Here is a 16,891-nt window from a genome sequence, read left to right as displayed (position 1 = left end):
ATGATTTGAGTGAAAGCTATCATTTGTACACTGATATGTTAAATAATCATTTGTTAAAATCTGAATTATCACATTCATTGTATGGGTTATAGATCAATGATCTAACAACAAATATACTAATGAATATTATAAGATTTTGTTAGGTTATTTCAGTATTCACAGATATTTATATTAGTTTTATTGAAACTATTTCAAATGATGAGTAAAGGTGTTCAATCAATGTAAGATTTAACATTTGAAGTAGGTACTGTGTTCGAAGACATGATGTTTAAACACAGTTTGCATTGCAATTTAATGATTTTCAGGAAAAATATTGAACTTCAAATCAATCACAAATGGGAGTTTAAATGAGTTAAATATTAAAACAACTGCTCCAAAACCAATGCTTTATTTTAAAACAAATAACACACTATTAAAGATGAAAAATGGATGAAATTAAAACAAACAAAGCAGTTGTTAATAATACCAATAAAAATGTACAAGATAATAGATTTAAATTTATAAAGAATGTTTGTCCATTAAGCAGATAAATTTAATACTCAAAAGAGTAAGAATAATAAAAACAGATGATTAATTGATCATAATTAATCATAACTGGCAATAATATACAGCAAGTTGATTATAGAAAACATGAAATTATTTAGATTTAAAAGAAAATGGTCATTTTAATAAAAGTTGTTTTATTTCAAATAGCAGTAAATATAATATAAATCAAAATGCATTAGTATTCAGAGATGAGAATTGGTCACTAAATTTGACATAATTATATTTAATTTGAGTAGATCATATTTAATTAATAACAGAAAAAGGTTATTCTGTTATTTTAAAAACAAATTTATGAAATTAATTATACAGAATCTCTTTGGGAGAATTATAATTGTACCTCTGATAATAATAACTATGAAAAAGATAAGTTGAATTACAAAAATAATATAGTAGAAACATCAGGTTGGATTTACATATTCATCATTTGTACTACATTTTTAATGTTAATGCTCAAATAAATTCATCAATAGCATAAACAGGACAAATAAATAAATAAACAATCATCAATGAACAACTAGAATCATTAATAAAACTATTAGCTCAATATTTTGATGGGTTTAAAAACCAATGGTTGACTGACGTCAGTCGATTTACACTGTTTGGACCAGGTGTAATAGAATTAATTACTGAATATGTTCAGTTGTAGTTTGATGAACATAAACAGTTTATTAATGCTACATCATATGATGTTATTGGTAACTATGATGCAATTGAAAGGCATCCCATTGCAATAAATGCTATCAAATGATATCTAACATAATAATAATAATTGTAACATTTATTACAAGATGAAATGGTTTGTAATAATTAAGGCTTATTAGAGATATTCAAGAAAGCTTGCACCAATTGTTTGTTCATTAAAATATCATTGACATCTATAAATAACATAAAAGAAGAATCATTTTTTCAATATCATATTACACTTCTGTTCAGTTCGCTCAAGAGTTGCCTACCTGATTGTCAATTCTTTTGGTGCTTCTAAAACTGAAACAACATCAGATGAATACAGAATCAAGTGTGATGGTGTCATGTTAAAGATTCGTTGACTATATAAACAGGACGTCAAATAATTGTAGACTTTCGATTAGAGTTAATGATTGATGGTAAACAATTAAATTGCCAAAAATGATCAAAGAATCTGTAATAGAATATAGAGATAGGAACAGTTTTATAATAACACTATTATTACATTTCAGTGTAAACTTTAATATGATTCTGACATGTGTAAAATTAAATTGAATGGTTGGTCATTTGGTAAAACTGGATGTTTACAATAATGAATCTATTGATGATTTCTCATTTATAAATAGACGGTGATTCAATCTGTCCAATTGTGATTCATCATGGTGGGCAGAGGTCTGGAACCCGAGTTCAAGAACTTGATCAGCTACCACCTTTTAGAGTGATTCTGTACCGAACATTCTCTTGTGCAGTAGACCATGGCAGCTCAATTATAATTTGTCATGGCGGGATGAGATCTAAACCTTGAGTAAGGTTTATCTCCTGCTTTATATGTCAAAGCTATTCATCTGGAATTAGTATATGACTTGACTTCAGTCATTTATTGCAACTTTTGAAAGATTCATAACAATTAGGGGTAACCTACTTTTCTCACAACGGTTCCAACTTTCATTGCTACAAAAATATCGTTCATAATTTACTCAATTTTTAAATTGAGAACCTCTTATCATTGGAACACTGTTTCAGTGAATGTCCATTCACGTCTTTACCTGAACCCAGTTACCAAAAAATTCTAATTAACCACTTAGGCCATTTGCAACTACTTCAAAATATCATGCAATCTATTTGCAGCAACACCATTTATCATATAACCTTTCTGTTGGAAATTTAGTGTTGATCACCTACGAGAGTACTTCACCATGATTGGAAGCAACTCGTACATCTACATTGTGCAAATTATCCACATCTACAGTTATACTATCAAGTTATCCACATTGTGCAAGTAACACATTATTTAGTTTCTGACTAACTAGCAGAGTTGTTGATTTAAATACTTTAATGGTAAATTTAGAAGACCTGTAGATAAATTGTTTACTACCTACCTCTAATGATTTTTATTATTCACATACTTTATTGTTATTACAATTTTATATAATTTGTATTCCATAATATGATTGATTTGATTTTTATATACTATTGCTATTGTAATTTCATTGATTTGTTTTCTCAAAAATATAATTATTATTGATATGTTGATAAATTTTGTAGTATTGTTTATAACTTAAGCTGCATATTCTTACTAACTAATTGTAATATCATGTTCATATTCCTCTTACACTCTTACAGTCTTCAGACTAGTTACTGTATGACATATGAAGGTTATTTTTTTTTTCAAGGTCCGATCGTTTACGAAATTAAAACCACAGTGAAAACAAAAAATTTTTTATTTGTAACAAGTACTTAGTTACGCTATTTCTCTACATAGTCCCCACTCCGGTATTTAGACATTTGTCATAGTGTGGTACCAACTTTCCAATACCCTCGTCATAGAACAGAGCCACCTGTATTTTCAGCCCTGTTTCTACACTGTTCTGCAGCTCGATGTCTGTGCCAAAATGTTGTCCTCCTAGCCAGCGATTCATATGAGCAAAGAGGTGAAAATCAGATGGAGCCAAGTCCGGGCTGTATGGTGGGTGATCAAACACTTGAAAACGCAGCAGGAGCTTTGTTTCAGCTACAGTGTGCGACCGAGCATTGTCATGGAGAAAGACAATGCCTGATGACAACATTGACACGGCAGTGTACTAATTACACATATCTCACCATTTGAAATCTTGAAATCTACCTGTCACAGACTTTGTGGAACTCTAGGTGCTTTGTGTTAATGGAATGGGCACTTTTATTTCCGAAGTAATTTTATCAGTCGTAGAATTCCGATCACCTTCAATAAGGTCACACAATTCGATCGATATTGTCATTTATCTCACTCGACCTTGAACGCCTATTGCGTTTCATTTTCTAGAGCTTCTTGCCCTTCTTTAAATTTGCTGATTCAGTTGTAGAATTCCCTACATGACGTCATATCCCCAAACTACGCAAGAAGGTTAGTAAAAATTTCATAGATTTGAGCCCTCATTCTCGAGATAATTCTCGGTAATAACAATTTGCTCTGACAAGATGCTGCTGATCAGAAATACGGTAGCTGAGGCTGCTGGAATCTTCAGTCTCTTCTTACATTTCCCTTTGCGCCAGCTCCCTCATGCTCATATACGAGCCTTGAAGACAAAGTTCGTGTTCTATTTGAGGGGGATATATTCGGCTTATATTTGACTCTCGTACATACTGTTTAAAATTATATTTGTTATTTACATAAAGCCTAGTGCAATATTACAAGCATAGCTATCTTTCATAATAGTTCTTAAGCTATTCAGTTGCGTCAAATTTGATCAGTTCTGTAAATTAAAAAAAAAATCCTAGTACTGTAGTTATTTTTAGAGTGCGCTAACGAAAATATAAGCTTAGCTGTGAGAGGAAGGTGCTTGTAATACACATTATACTACTCTATTCGTAAATATATTCTACATCAACTAGGTATTTTTCATGAGTAATTGTTTACAGTAATAAATAGAACTATTTGAATAAATGGAGATCATTTTTATGTTCAGCTTTTTATTGTATCTAGTGAATAAGAAATAATTTTACCTATAATTTACTTAGTAATTTTACTATAGATTTATTTCATTAATATATTTTCACATATATTTTTTTTAATAATAGTAATGAAAAGCACTTATTCTAAAAGTTATCGTTGTAAATGCAATTAATACATCAGTGCAAATTTATTATTTTCTTTAAAAATGCTGTGTTTCGGGTTTTCGTTTCTCGAAACAAAACATAAATTAATATTATTGTGAGGGAACGTCCACTCCTTCCTGCTAATACACACTTGATATCTACGTCATTTGACAGGCAAGCCCCTACGTGTGAATTCCTACTTGTGTGTTAGTGTATCCTACCACGTAAGTGTAACTTTTGTTCGATACTCGCCCGTCTCGCGACCCTGTGTTGGTGTACACTGTGGAAATGTGAATGAAAATGGCATGTGTCATTGTCATTGACCTATTCTGACCTACTTTCAGCTAATCTAATAGGGCGGTTCCCCACGATGGGGGCCGAGGACCCCATCGGGAACCCCCCTGGATCTTGAGAAAAAGCCGAATTTTTCTTTACCAACCATCCCCTGAGGAGAGATACCCTTCCCGGTCCTAACGTACGTTTAAGTTGAGGGGATGCATGCGCTTCCCATCAACTTCACCTAACTTGTTTGTGTTGTGTTTTTGGCATAATAACAAGATCGGAGCGGAGGCACCCTCTGTAAAATCAACTTAAAATTCATTCCAGTGATAAAGGCAGTTGTACGTGTATAATCTGTAACTCCTTTTAAAGAAATGAAAATTTATTATTAACGTTTCTCTAGAAACAAAATTAATCTATTTTTATTTGATTTTTTTTTATTGTTGAGAAATTAATTAATAATTTTAATAATTCTGGGACTATAAATTCCGTAATTTCTTCCCCTATTCAAATTATTTTAATATTTGACTTCCATCAAAAGTTTTAAGCCGTGCAGTCCTATAGAGGAAAAGATCCATATACGAGGGTTATTTTTTTTCAAGATCCGATCGTTCACGAAACTAAAACCTCAGTGAAAATAAAAAATCTTTTATTTGTAACGAGTACTTAGATAGTTACGCTATTTTTATACATAGTCGCCACTCCGATTTAGACATTTGTCGTAGCGTGGTATCAACTTTCAAATACCCTTGTCATAGAATGGAGCTGCCTGTGTTTTCAGCCATGTTTCTACGCTGTTCTGCAGCTCGATGTCTGTGCCAAAATGTTGTCCTCCTAGCCAACGTTTCATGTAAGCAAATAGGTGTAAATCAGATGGAGCCAAGTCCAGGCTGTATGGTGGGTGATGAAACACTTCCCAACGAAAATGCTGCAGGAGCTTCTTTGTTTCAGCTACAGTGTGCGGCCGAGCATTGTCATGGAGAAAGACAATGCCTAATGACAACATTCCTCTTCGCTTATTCTGAATTACCCTTCATAGACGTTGAAGAGTCACGCAGTATGATGAGGCTGCAGAGATGGTCATGCCACGTTTCATGAATTCCACCAAGAGAACTCCATTCCAGTCCCAGAACACAGTAGCCATACACTTTCTGTTGGAGAAGGTTCACTTGAACTTCTTCAACTGGGTTTACTGGGAGAATGAGAATGCATCCACTGATTGGATTGTTCTTTTGTTTCTTCAGTTTCGAAATGAACCCATGTCTCGTCCCCTGTGACAATTTTGTTCAAAAAGTCTTCTCCTTCATTGTGGTAGCGCTGGAGAAATGTTAGGGAGGCGTCCATTCTCATTGTTTTGCGATGGTCGGACAGCATCTTGGAAACCCATCTCGCACACAGTTTGCGGTACTGAAATCTCTCTCACTGTGGTGTAGAGAGCTGACCTTGAAATTTCAGGAAATGATTCACTCAATACAGAAATTGTGAACCGATGATTTTCTCGAATTACCTCATCCACTTGCTCAACGAGATAATCGGTTGACACTCGCTTCCTTCCCTACATCATGAACATCTGTACGTCCTGCTTTAAAGTTCCTGCACCATTGTCGCACTTTGCTGTCACTCATTGAAGTTTCACCATACACATTAATTATTCGTAGATGAATTTCAGCTGCATTACACCCCTCAGCCTGAAGAAATCGAATTACCTACTGCACGCACTTCACACTTGGCGGGAGATGCTATTGTTGTAGACGTGCTTACATGCTAGCTGCGTGTTCAGAACTAAAAAAAGTGACGCAGCGTGATTGAAGGCCATACTATAGATGCTGCACAACACATATGTGCAAAGGTTCATCCGATTTTTGCATGGGTTTTTATTTCGTGACCGATCGGACCTTGAAAAAAAATAACCCTCATACATGCCCACACTACATATATACATATGCACAACATTGTATACATAAGCATTATTTATATGTAGTTTATCAGTGGCATGAGTTGCATATCAGCCACTAGATACACCTTCACTCTGATGAAGCCCTACAAACAACACACTAGAAGAAATCCTAGATCTATATGATTATAGGTACAAGAGATTATTTACATAATTTACCTTCACTCCAAACAATACACTAGAAGAAATCCTATATCTATATATTATTTATTCATTTATTATCTAGGTGCAATATAACACTAGACATTATTCATTCATTTATTTTAAATGTGTAATACATTTATCTAGGTGCAATATGACATGAGATTATTTATTCAATCATTCAGTATATTGATTGAAATTTTTTACACATTAAGAAGATACACATGAGCTTTATGACTATTATGCATTATATATTTACACAGTCATTATTGTACTACTATATATAAAATGAGTATGAATACAATTTTAAGACAAGTATAGATTCAACAATTTAATTGCAATATTATATTTAACCGATATGCATATAAAAATTGCATATAAACTTTTTGTTTATTATTCTGTACTATGGCATAATCTATGCAGCATTGTATATTATATTATTTATTCATTGAATACATTATATAATAAATTTATTTACAATTATTTTATTATATAATTTATTGAGATTACAAATCAAGCCTTATTATTTTCATATTACTATAACATTTCATTACAATATCAAAAAAATCATTGTATGATTTTTGGCAGGCCGTATGTGTATGTTCAGACTCTTGTATAATTTCCTCCTTATTATTTTATAAATAAGTAAACTAACTGCCTTCTTATTCATTAAAGCATATAAGTTGTTACAATTCAGTTGACCTTGTTAACAGCTGATATTTTATATTATTAACGTAACAATTTATCTAATTCTATATTGTTTAGCCCAAATCTACACTTCATACCGTTAACATTACACACAGTAAATTTACATACATTCTTCAACAATGTAATACAAATAAAATTAAAATGTGGAGCATATAATGATCATTATAACTTGCGAAAATATATTCTTTAAATATAAGTGAACAATGTAAATGTAGTAAATAAAATTATTTACTACTAAATATGAACCTGCAAAGTTAATAGACCGAATAAATATACTTAACCAAGGTGTTTTTTATTCGAACTCATTCACCCTAAATACATTACACTCCTTTTTGAGCAGTCATATAAAAATAAATGTGAGTAGTCTATTAATTAACAAGAAATAATGTTAAGATAAATAAAGGTTAATGTTTAGTACGAAGATGCTAAATTGTAAAAAATAACTACAAAAAAATTCACAATTCAGGAGCCATAATGAAAATTATTTTAGCATTTATTTAGGTACACATTAAATGTAATACAGATAATTCAATGTTATGTTTTTAATTAATGTTATTTTAAAAAAAATCATGAAAGAGTAATATTTTTCCTGTAAAAGAAAATCTGTTAATTACATTTTAAATAAATTTATGGAAAATTTTATAATGATTTGGTAATTTATTAAAAATGGCAATGGAAGAATATTAATTGTGGTCTTCTTCTTATAAGCTGAAATGTTGTGTTGTATGAAAAGAGTTTTTCTTTTTGATTTGGCAGAGGTGAGACAAATATAATAATGAAATGTTCCATTTTTATCTTGATATAAGTTCTCTTAATATACATAATCCAAAATTAGCATTTTAAATTATGACATAATAAGAAAAAAAATCTTGAAACTTATTTTTTGCATGGATTGTCCTTTAATACGTTTATTATACTATGTTTGGGTTGATTTCATTAATAAAAAATATGATTTTTTTTTTTTAATTTTTTTAATCTTTTAGTTTTAACATTGTCAGTAGTTTTCTTCTTTTTCAGTGATGGTTATGTTTATGTATGTTATATATAAACAGCCATATATAAATGGCTGTTTATATTTCCTATCATTCCTTCATCTGCATAGTGCACAGTTAATCTGAATTTTTTTCATTCTTTCATATTTTCAATGATGCATATGTCAGTGCTTTTCTGTATACTAATGTTTGTCTAAAATATTGTAGTTATCCTAAATTTTTAATATCTTTTTCATTAAATTTATTTTGTAACAATATTTTCTTAGCATATTACTTACTGCACTGAGTTTTGCAGGAAGAAATCCAGATGTGAATGCATGGGTTTTTAGTGACATATTACATCCCTGCTCTGTATGAATTTATCATATTATCCAAAATATCTTTGCAATTTTGATTGATAACCTAAAAAAATGTTGAAGTCTTGAAACGCTGTCCAAGCAGTGAGTTGTTAAACACAACTGCAACACAGAGTTAAACATTTCATCTCTGACCAGTTCCCTTACTTGTGAGCCTGTAAAAATCCCTTCTTTAATATTTTCCTCATTTACTTTTGAGAATTTCTGCTTATGTATAAGAATTCTTGAGTGTACCTTCATAGCTTTTACAGAAAATTTTATTAATCCCTGTTTGATATGAAGGGGAGGTAAAAATATTTTTTTTTGTTTAACTTTAGGCACATGAATAATCTTATATTCAAGAGTTGTCAAGTTCTCGTATCTTTTTCCACTACTACATAATGCTGATCTCTTGCTCGGCTGTACCATTCACAGATAAAACAGTATTTTGTATACCCTAATTGCATGCCTAATAAAAGAGCTATTACCACACATGTTTCAGCTATGCTGTTTATAATTTACTTTTTCAATAAGTTCTCATAACATCATACATTTATTTCATATTAATTCCATGACAGATATACAGAAAGATATTTATAACTACTGTGAACCAAAACTGCTTTAAGCTATATTTGGCGTCGGCCTCTGTGGTACGAGTGGTAGCGTCTTGGCCTTTCATCCAGAGATCCCAGTCTGGTATGGCATTTTCACACACACTACAAATCATTCATCTCATTCTCTGAAGCATGCCTAATGGTGGACCCGGAGGTTAAACAAAAAAAAGCATGTTTGGAGGAAATATGAAAAAGCCCATTCCTGAAGTTCATGAACTTGCTCTATAACATAAGCTTATCAATATTTGCACACTAAACTAAGTAATTTTCTTCAGCAAAGTATTGAGAAAAATCTTTCTGCCAGCTTCGATAACCTGAATTCCAACCTTGCAATATTGAGCCTAAAAATTCAGCTTGCTTTTTCGATAAGTTTAAATCATTTAAAAAGTCATTTAGCTCACCTTGTGAAATAAGTTGTGGTCCAATGGATTTTAATTTGAAGTCTGTATCACGATTCTCTCTTCCATAATGTCTACTTTATTATCTCTTTCCTGAAACAAGTTTTTACAAACCTTGAGAATTGCAATGGATTCATTGCGGTACAAATCTGAGTGCAGTGTGTTTAGACTTCTTAGAAATTCCAGACATAGTTAATTAAATAGGAAATAATTTCCTCTTCTTACCGAAGATTTCCTTTGCTATTGTTCTCCTTCCTTTTATTATTTCCATTGTGCTTTTCCAGCCCTCTATCACTGTAAACAACAATTATCTTTAATTGTTATATTATTTAAAATAAGATTTATTTATTACTGTTGACTGCTCTTTTCCAAAATTTCGGTTTCCATGCTAAAACTCCTAAACACCTGAATCCAAAACAGTATGACAACAATATTACAATCACCAGCAGACTAAACCATTGTTATTAAGAAGAGCAGCATATTTGTTAAAAGTATTGAAAAGTATGCTTCTTATAAAAGAAAAAATCTATTTGATAAACAGTATTTATTCTTTTTATGAAAAAAAATATGTAATTAACATATAAAAAATCAAATTAAATCCTTCATTCTGTCGTAAAGTTTAAATATAAATTGTATCAAATGAAATGGAGCCGTGTGTGATGGTCTACTTCTGTAATCCATTCTGGCATATAGTTGTTAAGAATCATATGTTATTACATTAGAAGTTCATTGACAACCATGCCTCTCATAGATTATAAACAGGAGCTCTGATTTGTATCTTAAATGTATGTTAGTTGGTCTTCAAATTTTTAATGATACTGCAATTTTTTCACTGCTCTAAATATCAATGGTACTTTCCATGTAACATTGTGATCTCCATATTAATTGAGATCTATTTATTAATAGTATTTTACCGAAAGATTTTCACTTATTTGTAAATTTATTTATTTCTAAATTTATTTACTTCGTCTTTTGTTGGCTTTAGTCTTTTGAACAGTTGTAATATATACACAGTATTATTTGTATTTTTAAAACAGGTTTATTTTACTCAATCTATATTCATTGTCATGATGGAGTACTTGACTAGCGTATATCCTAACCAAAGTGGTACGGCTGATTAGAAAATGAGAAAATTAGAAGTATGGTAAAATATAAATAAAATAATTAATATATTTTTTCTTTTTTTAGTCAATACCCACACTCTCCTCTATACTAATATTTAAATTATAAATCAAATTGATCCACACAAGTACAGAGGTATACATTAAATAAGATTCAGTTGTATTTATTATATTTTAAACAGTTTGTATCAAACTACATACATTCCACACTTAATAAATACATTCAAATTTATCAAAATATATTTTTTTTTATTTTTAAAAATTAAAACCTTTGTTAAATATACATATATAAAATATTATGTCAGTAAAAATTAAATGAACGAATAACTAGAATTAAAAGCCACATGTAACATTAGTCAGCCAATATTACAGTACAGTGTGGATTTGAATTAAATTGATCTGTACATTATCATTATTTGAAAAAATGCTGCCATCTATTGCAACCTTTATAAGTGTCATCTTCATACTCTGTTTTTAGGTTGATCCACTTAGAATTTATTTTTATATTTATACTAGCTGACCCGCCATTTCTAGATTTATATATATAATCAAAATAAATTTTTATATGCTTTTAAAGTTGTGAACTCTTTTTGAATCACCTGGTACATATTGAATATTATTCATAATGATGTTATGCTATCATTAATTAATGTATTTAGATTAAGTTATTTGTGAAAAAAATTTTCAATCATTTGATTTTAATGTAAATTGTATACAGTATAAATTTGAAAAGTGATAGTTCCTGATTAAAATCTAATCATAGTTTATATATATATATATTTTTTTTTTTGCAGCTTTTGTTGTTTGATGAATCCATTTTGAAAACAGGTGTTGCTGTCACTAATGATGCTCATAGATTACTCAAAGATTACGATGTCCAGTGCTTTGGATGCATTGACTTGAGGTTCTTAGCTAAATATGTTGGATTAAAAGCAGCTGGCCTTGGAAAAATGAGCGAATTGTATTTAGGTCAGTTGATAATGATTTTTTTTTTGTTACATAGTCAGCAGTATTTGTTTAATTTTGTGATTTTTTGTTTATGAATGTTATACTGTTACAGGTGAATGTTTTATTTACTGTTGTAAAATTCAACGGTTGCTAACTTTAAAATTTATTTATGTCGATGATATTGCATGATAGCATTGTTTATTAGATTATTTGGTACTTATCAGTTATCTGTCTGCCACGTGTACAATCGTTGTTTAAATCAATGTTTGGATCAAACTGCTCACTAGTCTACTACTATAATCCATTGCAACTTACCTCATGTTTTTTGCAGGCGGCCAAGTCTCCTTAATTGCTTCAATTATAGTGTCAAACACGTCTTTTTCATGAACTTCTTGCTGCCACATGAACTCTGCTAAGTATGACTCCAGATAATGGCAGTCTTGCATGCCTCTGTGCTTGTTCCACCATTTTACAGAACCCCACCATCTTTAATTGGTTTGTGTGTAGGCATGTGTAGTTGGATCAACAAAGTTAAAACTGTTGTTTACTTGTAAGTGCTTGAATCCCGCTTCTTCAGATTCATTCATTATATATGCCTGGCATGATTCTGTGCACAAAAGCGAACCTTCCATTGCATATTTTTTAATTTCTTTCAACATTGAAAAGACTATCAGAAACCTAACCTAACCGAAAAGTACATGGTGGGTAGATTACCAATAAGTACTAATTATTTAGAGGGTTTTAGGTATGACACTGAAGTATAGAGTATATAATTTGTCATAAAAATTTGTTTATTTGTATTTTTTTCATAAATTAACATTTATTTATTTTTATTGTGACGTTACGTATTTTAGTATGTAGCCTTAATAACAGTAAATTTATTTGCTAGTTTGTTAATTTTATTAAACATATTGTAATGCTGTTGTATTTAAAGTAATTAGTGTGTCAGGTTATTGGTGGACAAAGGATTTATGGTTCCTTTGACTGTTCTAGGTTGTGAGTGAGAGTCCGAGTCTAAACTGGACCAGTTACATTTTAACCCTATTGGCATCCCAGTATTATATCTTAGCCTCCTTTCTGTTGTTTGGTATTAATTAACATTTCTGGCGTGGTAATCCAGAGATACAACCTGCAATTACATCAGCATTATGGACAGGGGATGTAGCACTTATTAATTTAACGAACCTGCACAAGATTTCCAGAGAATTCTTTGGAGTATTACTTAAATCAATCGATAAAATCTGTAATTTAGTATTTTATTGATTTGATAATAGTTTCATAATTTCTAAGTGACTTGTAATTACAGTCATGGGATTACTTGTTTTCATTTACAACTAATGCTAACGATTTTTTATGGAGTTGACATTATTTTATTACTCATTAACAGTTAAATTAGTTGAATAAAATTTGAAATTGTGACATGTATGAATCTCTCTGCATGTCTATTACTCACTGATATTGCTTTTTCTTCCATCATGTTATTTACTGTTGTGCAATATTGGCTGATATGGTTTTACAGACCATAGTTGCCTTGTTACTTAGTATAACTGATACGCTTTCCCTATAGAATCAAGTACTTCTTTTGTGTAGTACTGAAGTTCTAGATGCTAAACAGGCTCTTCTTCCTGGAAACCAACTGGTACTAGTAGAAGGTCCTAGAAACCTTATTTCTTGAGTTTAGCAGTTGGCCGTACATATAGCATGTGTCATGATACTGTTTCAGTAGTCTTTACTCATTAAAATGAATTAGATAATCAATGTGATAGTAAATTTAGTAAATCTTTATCCCATTGTGTAGTTATTTGTAATGAATTGAAAACATCAGTACTACACAATTCTCCCAATAAAAAACTTATTGTTTTCAATCTTCTCTCTTAAAATGCTTATTTTATTGTAGTGTGTATATAATTTTATTTTTATTGTTGATTAAGGTAAGTGCTTGAATGAGATTTCCTTAAAGGTTTCTATGAGTTTCATGCATAAAAAAAAATTGGTTTTTATAATTTAAAAGAAAATTATTTTAGTTTGAAAACGCATTAACTCATTTGTGTAAATGTGTATTAATATGATAGAAAATGTATTCATTTATTTAATGATTAATGATTATTATTACTTAATAATTTTATAATCATTACTTCATAAAAATGAGAGTAATATTTGTGTTTTAATTATGTTACACAATTATATTATTATGTCTTTGTATAAATACAAGATATATTTATAATATATATATATAAATAAATTTTTATGAATTGTATTGTAATCAAAGTTTCTCAGTATTTTTGTATATAATTTACTCTACATAACAAAAGTACTGTAAAATCATTATTAAAAATAGTTAACAAAAATGTTTTGTTTTCAATGAATTGCTGGCGAAAGATTTCACTCAGATTTGCTTTGCAGATTGTTTAATGCAGTAATAACATTTTTTGTATGCTAATTAGTAAAAAAGTATTATATTTTTGTATTATTTGACCTGAAAATTATGATTCCTAGAACTGTACCTCTAACATCTTTTGAAAAATTATGGTATTTTAGGTTAGGCATAAATTGTCAATTAACAAATAATACCTGGAAACTAATCTTTGTAGAGAATTTAATATTTTATTCTCAGAAAATTGGTGTAAACTCAGTAAAAAACTATTACTAGCTTGAGAAAAAATCAGCTTTAATTAAAAGTAAAATGTGATATAAATTTTTATGATTCTAAACATTCAAGCTAGCAAAATTTAATTGATTGATTGTTAATTTACTGTTTAAAATAAAGCTACCAAACTAAACATTCATTAGCCTCTAATGAATGTTAAAAAATTCACCATTAAATTTATATGTTTCTTAACTTGATTTTGAGCATCTTGTGCTGCTTGTCTCAAAATATTTTCACCTTCCTTTATGAGAGCAACAGAATTTTAAGTGTGAGTGATCAGTTAGTTATCTTGTCTAATTACATTGAGTTTTTTAAACCTCGTTTTTCATCTGGCCTTTAAGCAATAATTTAATGAAGTGATGTCTGGCTGGACCTTGGTTTCTGTTTAACAGGTCCTCCGTAAACAGTATAATTTTTCAGCAAAATTTTGAATTTAAAAATTCTCTTAATGTGAGGACGTGGAGGAGCTTCGTTGTGTTGAAAATAAGTGTCAGTTTGTTTAGACTGGAACATTTTACAAAAGAAAAAAAATTCATTGTGAAAACTTTATGTAGCTTTGCCAAGTAAGGCAATCTAATAAAAAATGGCCAATTAATTGTTAACTATCATACCATACCATACATTCACAGAAGAGTTGTACAGATACAGTCTTAAAGTTTGTTACCACAGTGAGAATTTTGTTTCAAAATTCTACAGTGATGAAAATTGCTGTCACATTTTTTTTGAGAATGTGCTACAAGATTTATAATTTCTGGCTGAAGATGCTGCGTTTTCTGAGTCAAACTGAATACAACCATTGGCTATATACACAAGGTTTTGGAATATTAATATTCTAAATATTCTTCAAAAACATTTTCTGGAGTACATTTAACTATTATTCAAGTCCATATTTAGATGAAATATTAACATTAGGAAGAGGTACCCACTTTTAAACTTAGAACTCTTAAATCTGGAACACTACATCTAGGATATTTATGTTTGTATTTGCAACTGAAACTTTAGCATTTCCATTGTAGCCATTTTAAAATTCATACATGTGAAGGATTCCTGCGTATTTGGCACGAGTGAATAAGTGAAACATTGTTAAAACACAGTTGAAATGAAACTTTAATTATAACAATTATTCAATTTTAAATAAAAGCAATTACAATTCAAACAACTAAGTACCAGTACATAATAACTATATTGATAAAAATGGATTGCATTCAAATTCAATTTAAACTCATTTAATTAGTGATGCCGTGTAGTTTGTCAAAATAATAAAATCTAGTTGAAAATATTTTCTAAAAATTAACTGATTTGCTAATAAAACAACTATATTAAATTGCATTCTAATTTTACTTTATTAGTATGATGTTTTTTTTTAATTGAAGTAAAATTTCTTAAACTAACATTTGTTTTTTATAGAGTTTATTTACATCAGTTTTCTGAGAATTAAATTCTCTACAAAATTATTTAAAAGTTTATTTGTTAACTGGCAATTTAACAAAGTTATTTTATGTGTAACTTAAAAAATCATGTTTTCTTAGTTAAATTTTATGAGTTTCAAATGACTTTCCTCAAATGAACCATTTTAAAAACCAATTCATCTATTTCTACATTCATGTTAGGACCACCAGTTTCAATTGGATTCCTAAGTAATTTTGCTGAGAATGCCTCCCATAAAAAGTTACTCCAGTCCACCGCTGTTGGAGGTGAAATGTTCAACTCCCTTTTACAAAAGCTAATACTTGTCATTTCGTTACTCCAATAATATATAAATAACAATATAGTCAAATAGCCTACTTTCAGCTGTTCAACCCATGTATGTGTCTTTTTTCAGGCTTACAACTTCACGACAAGAGATGAGTCATTTCATGAGCAAGCGAACACATTTTACGGAAGGATAATATTCCCATGCACTGCAAAAATTCAACAGTATTTTCTTTCTGTTTCACTAAATCATGTAATTCAAATAATGTGTTAGGCACCACCTCCATTATTCAACACAAATTATAACTTTCACAAATACAATAGTCTCAACAAAAGATTTTGCTAGTAAACTACTCCCTCGTTCTGACTGTGTAAACAATTACTGTGATATCTGAATACTTAAATAGGATGTGCTTATTTATTACATCCTGAATATCATTATTGCTTAGGTAATAAAGATATACTTGATATATTAATACCTAAACATAATATTTATTATGTTTATGTGTTTTTTATTTTTTTTTATATGTATTTGCTTCTTTTTTATATGTATTTATATGTTAAATTTATATATTTATTATATAAAGTTAAATTGTAATTTTCACTTATTTTCCCCTTTCGGTGGCACCATCTAAGTAACTACAACAACAATTGAATAAATTGCTATTACTTCCAAATTAAAAAAATAAATAAAATTTAATTTGAAAAGCTCATTGTAGAACAATATAAAATAAAAACTCAATCACAAAGCAATTCAAAT

At 29.8% G+C, this 16,891-nt stretch overlaps 1 protein-coding gene across 1 annotated transcript in view; it reads left to right on the top strand.

The window, feature by feature from the left end:
- Positions 1-16,891, top strand: part of Exd2 (Exonuclease 3'-5' domain-containing 2) — a 46,016-nt gene that overhangs the window by 8,449 nt on the left and 20,676 nt on the right. Inside the window, exon 3 of the mRNA XM_075368412.1 lies at positions 11,639-11,813. Coding sequence (XP_075224527.1) covers positions 11,639-11,813 — 175 coding nt within the window. The remainder of the gene's footprint in view (positions 1-11,638; positions 11,814-16,891) is intronic.

Source organism: Lycorma delicatula, chromosome 6 (assembly GCF_047948215.1).
Source record: "Lycorma delicatula isolate Av1 chromosome 6, ASM4794821v1, whole genome shotgun sequence".
In the NCBI taxonomy this organism is placed as follows: Eukaryota; Metazoa; Arthropoda; class Insecta; order Hemiptera; family Fulgoridae; genus Lycorma; species Lycorma delicatula.
Note: the sequence above shows the minus strand (reverse complement) of the source record. Positions and strands in the feature narration are given on the sequence as shown.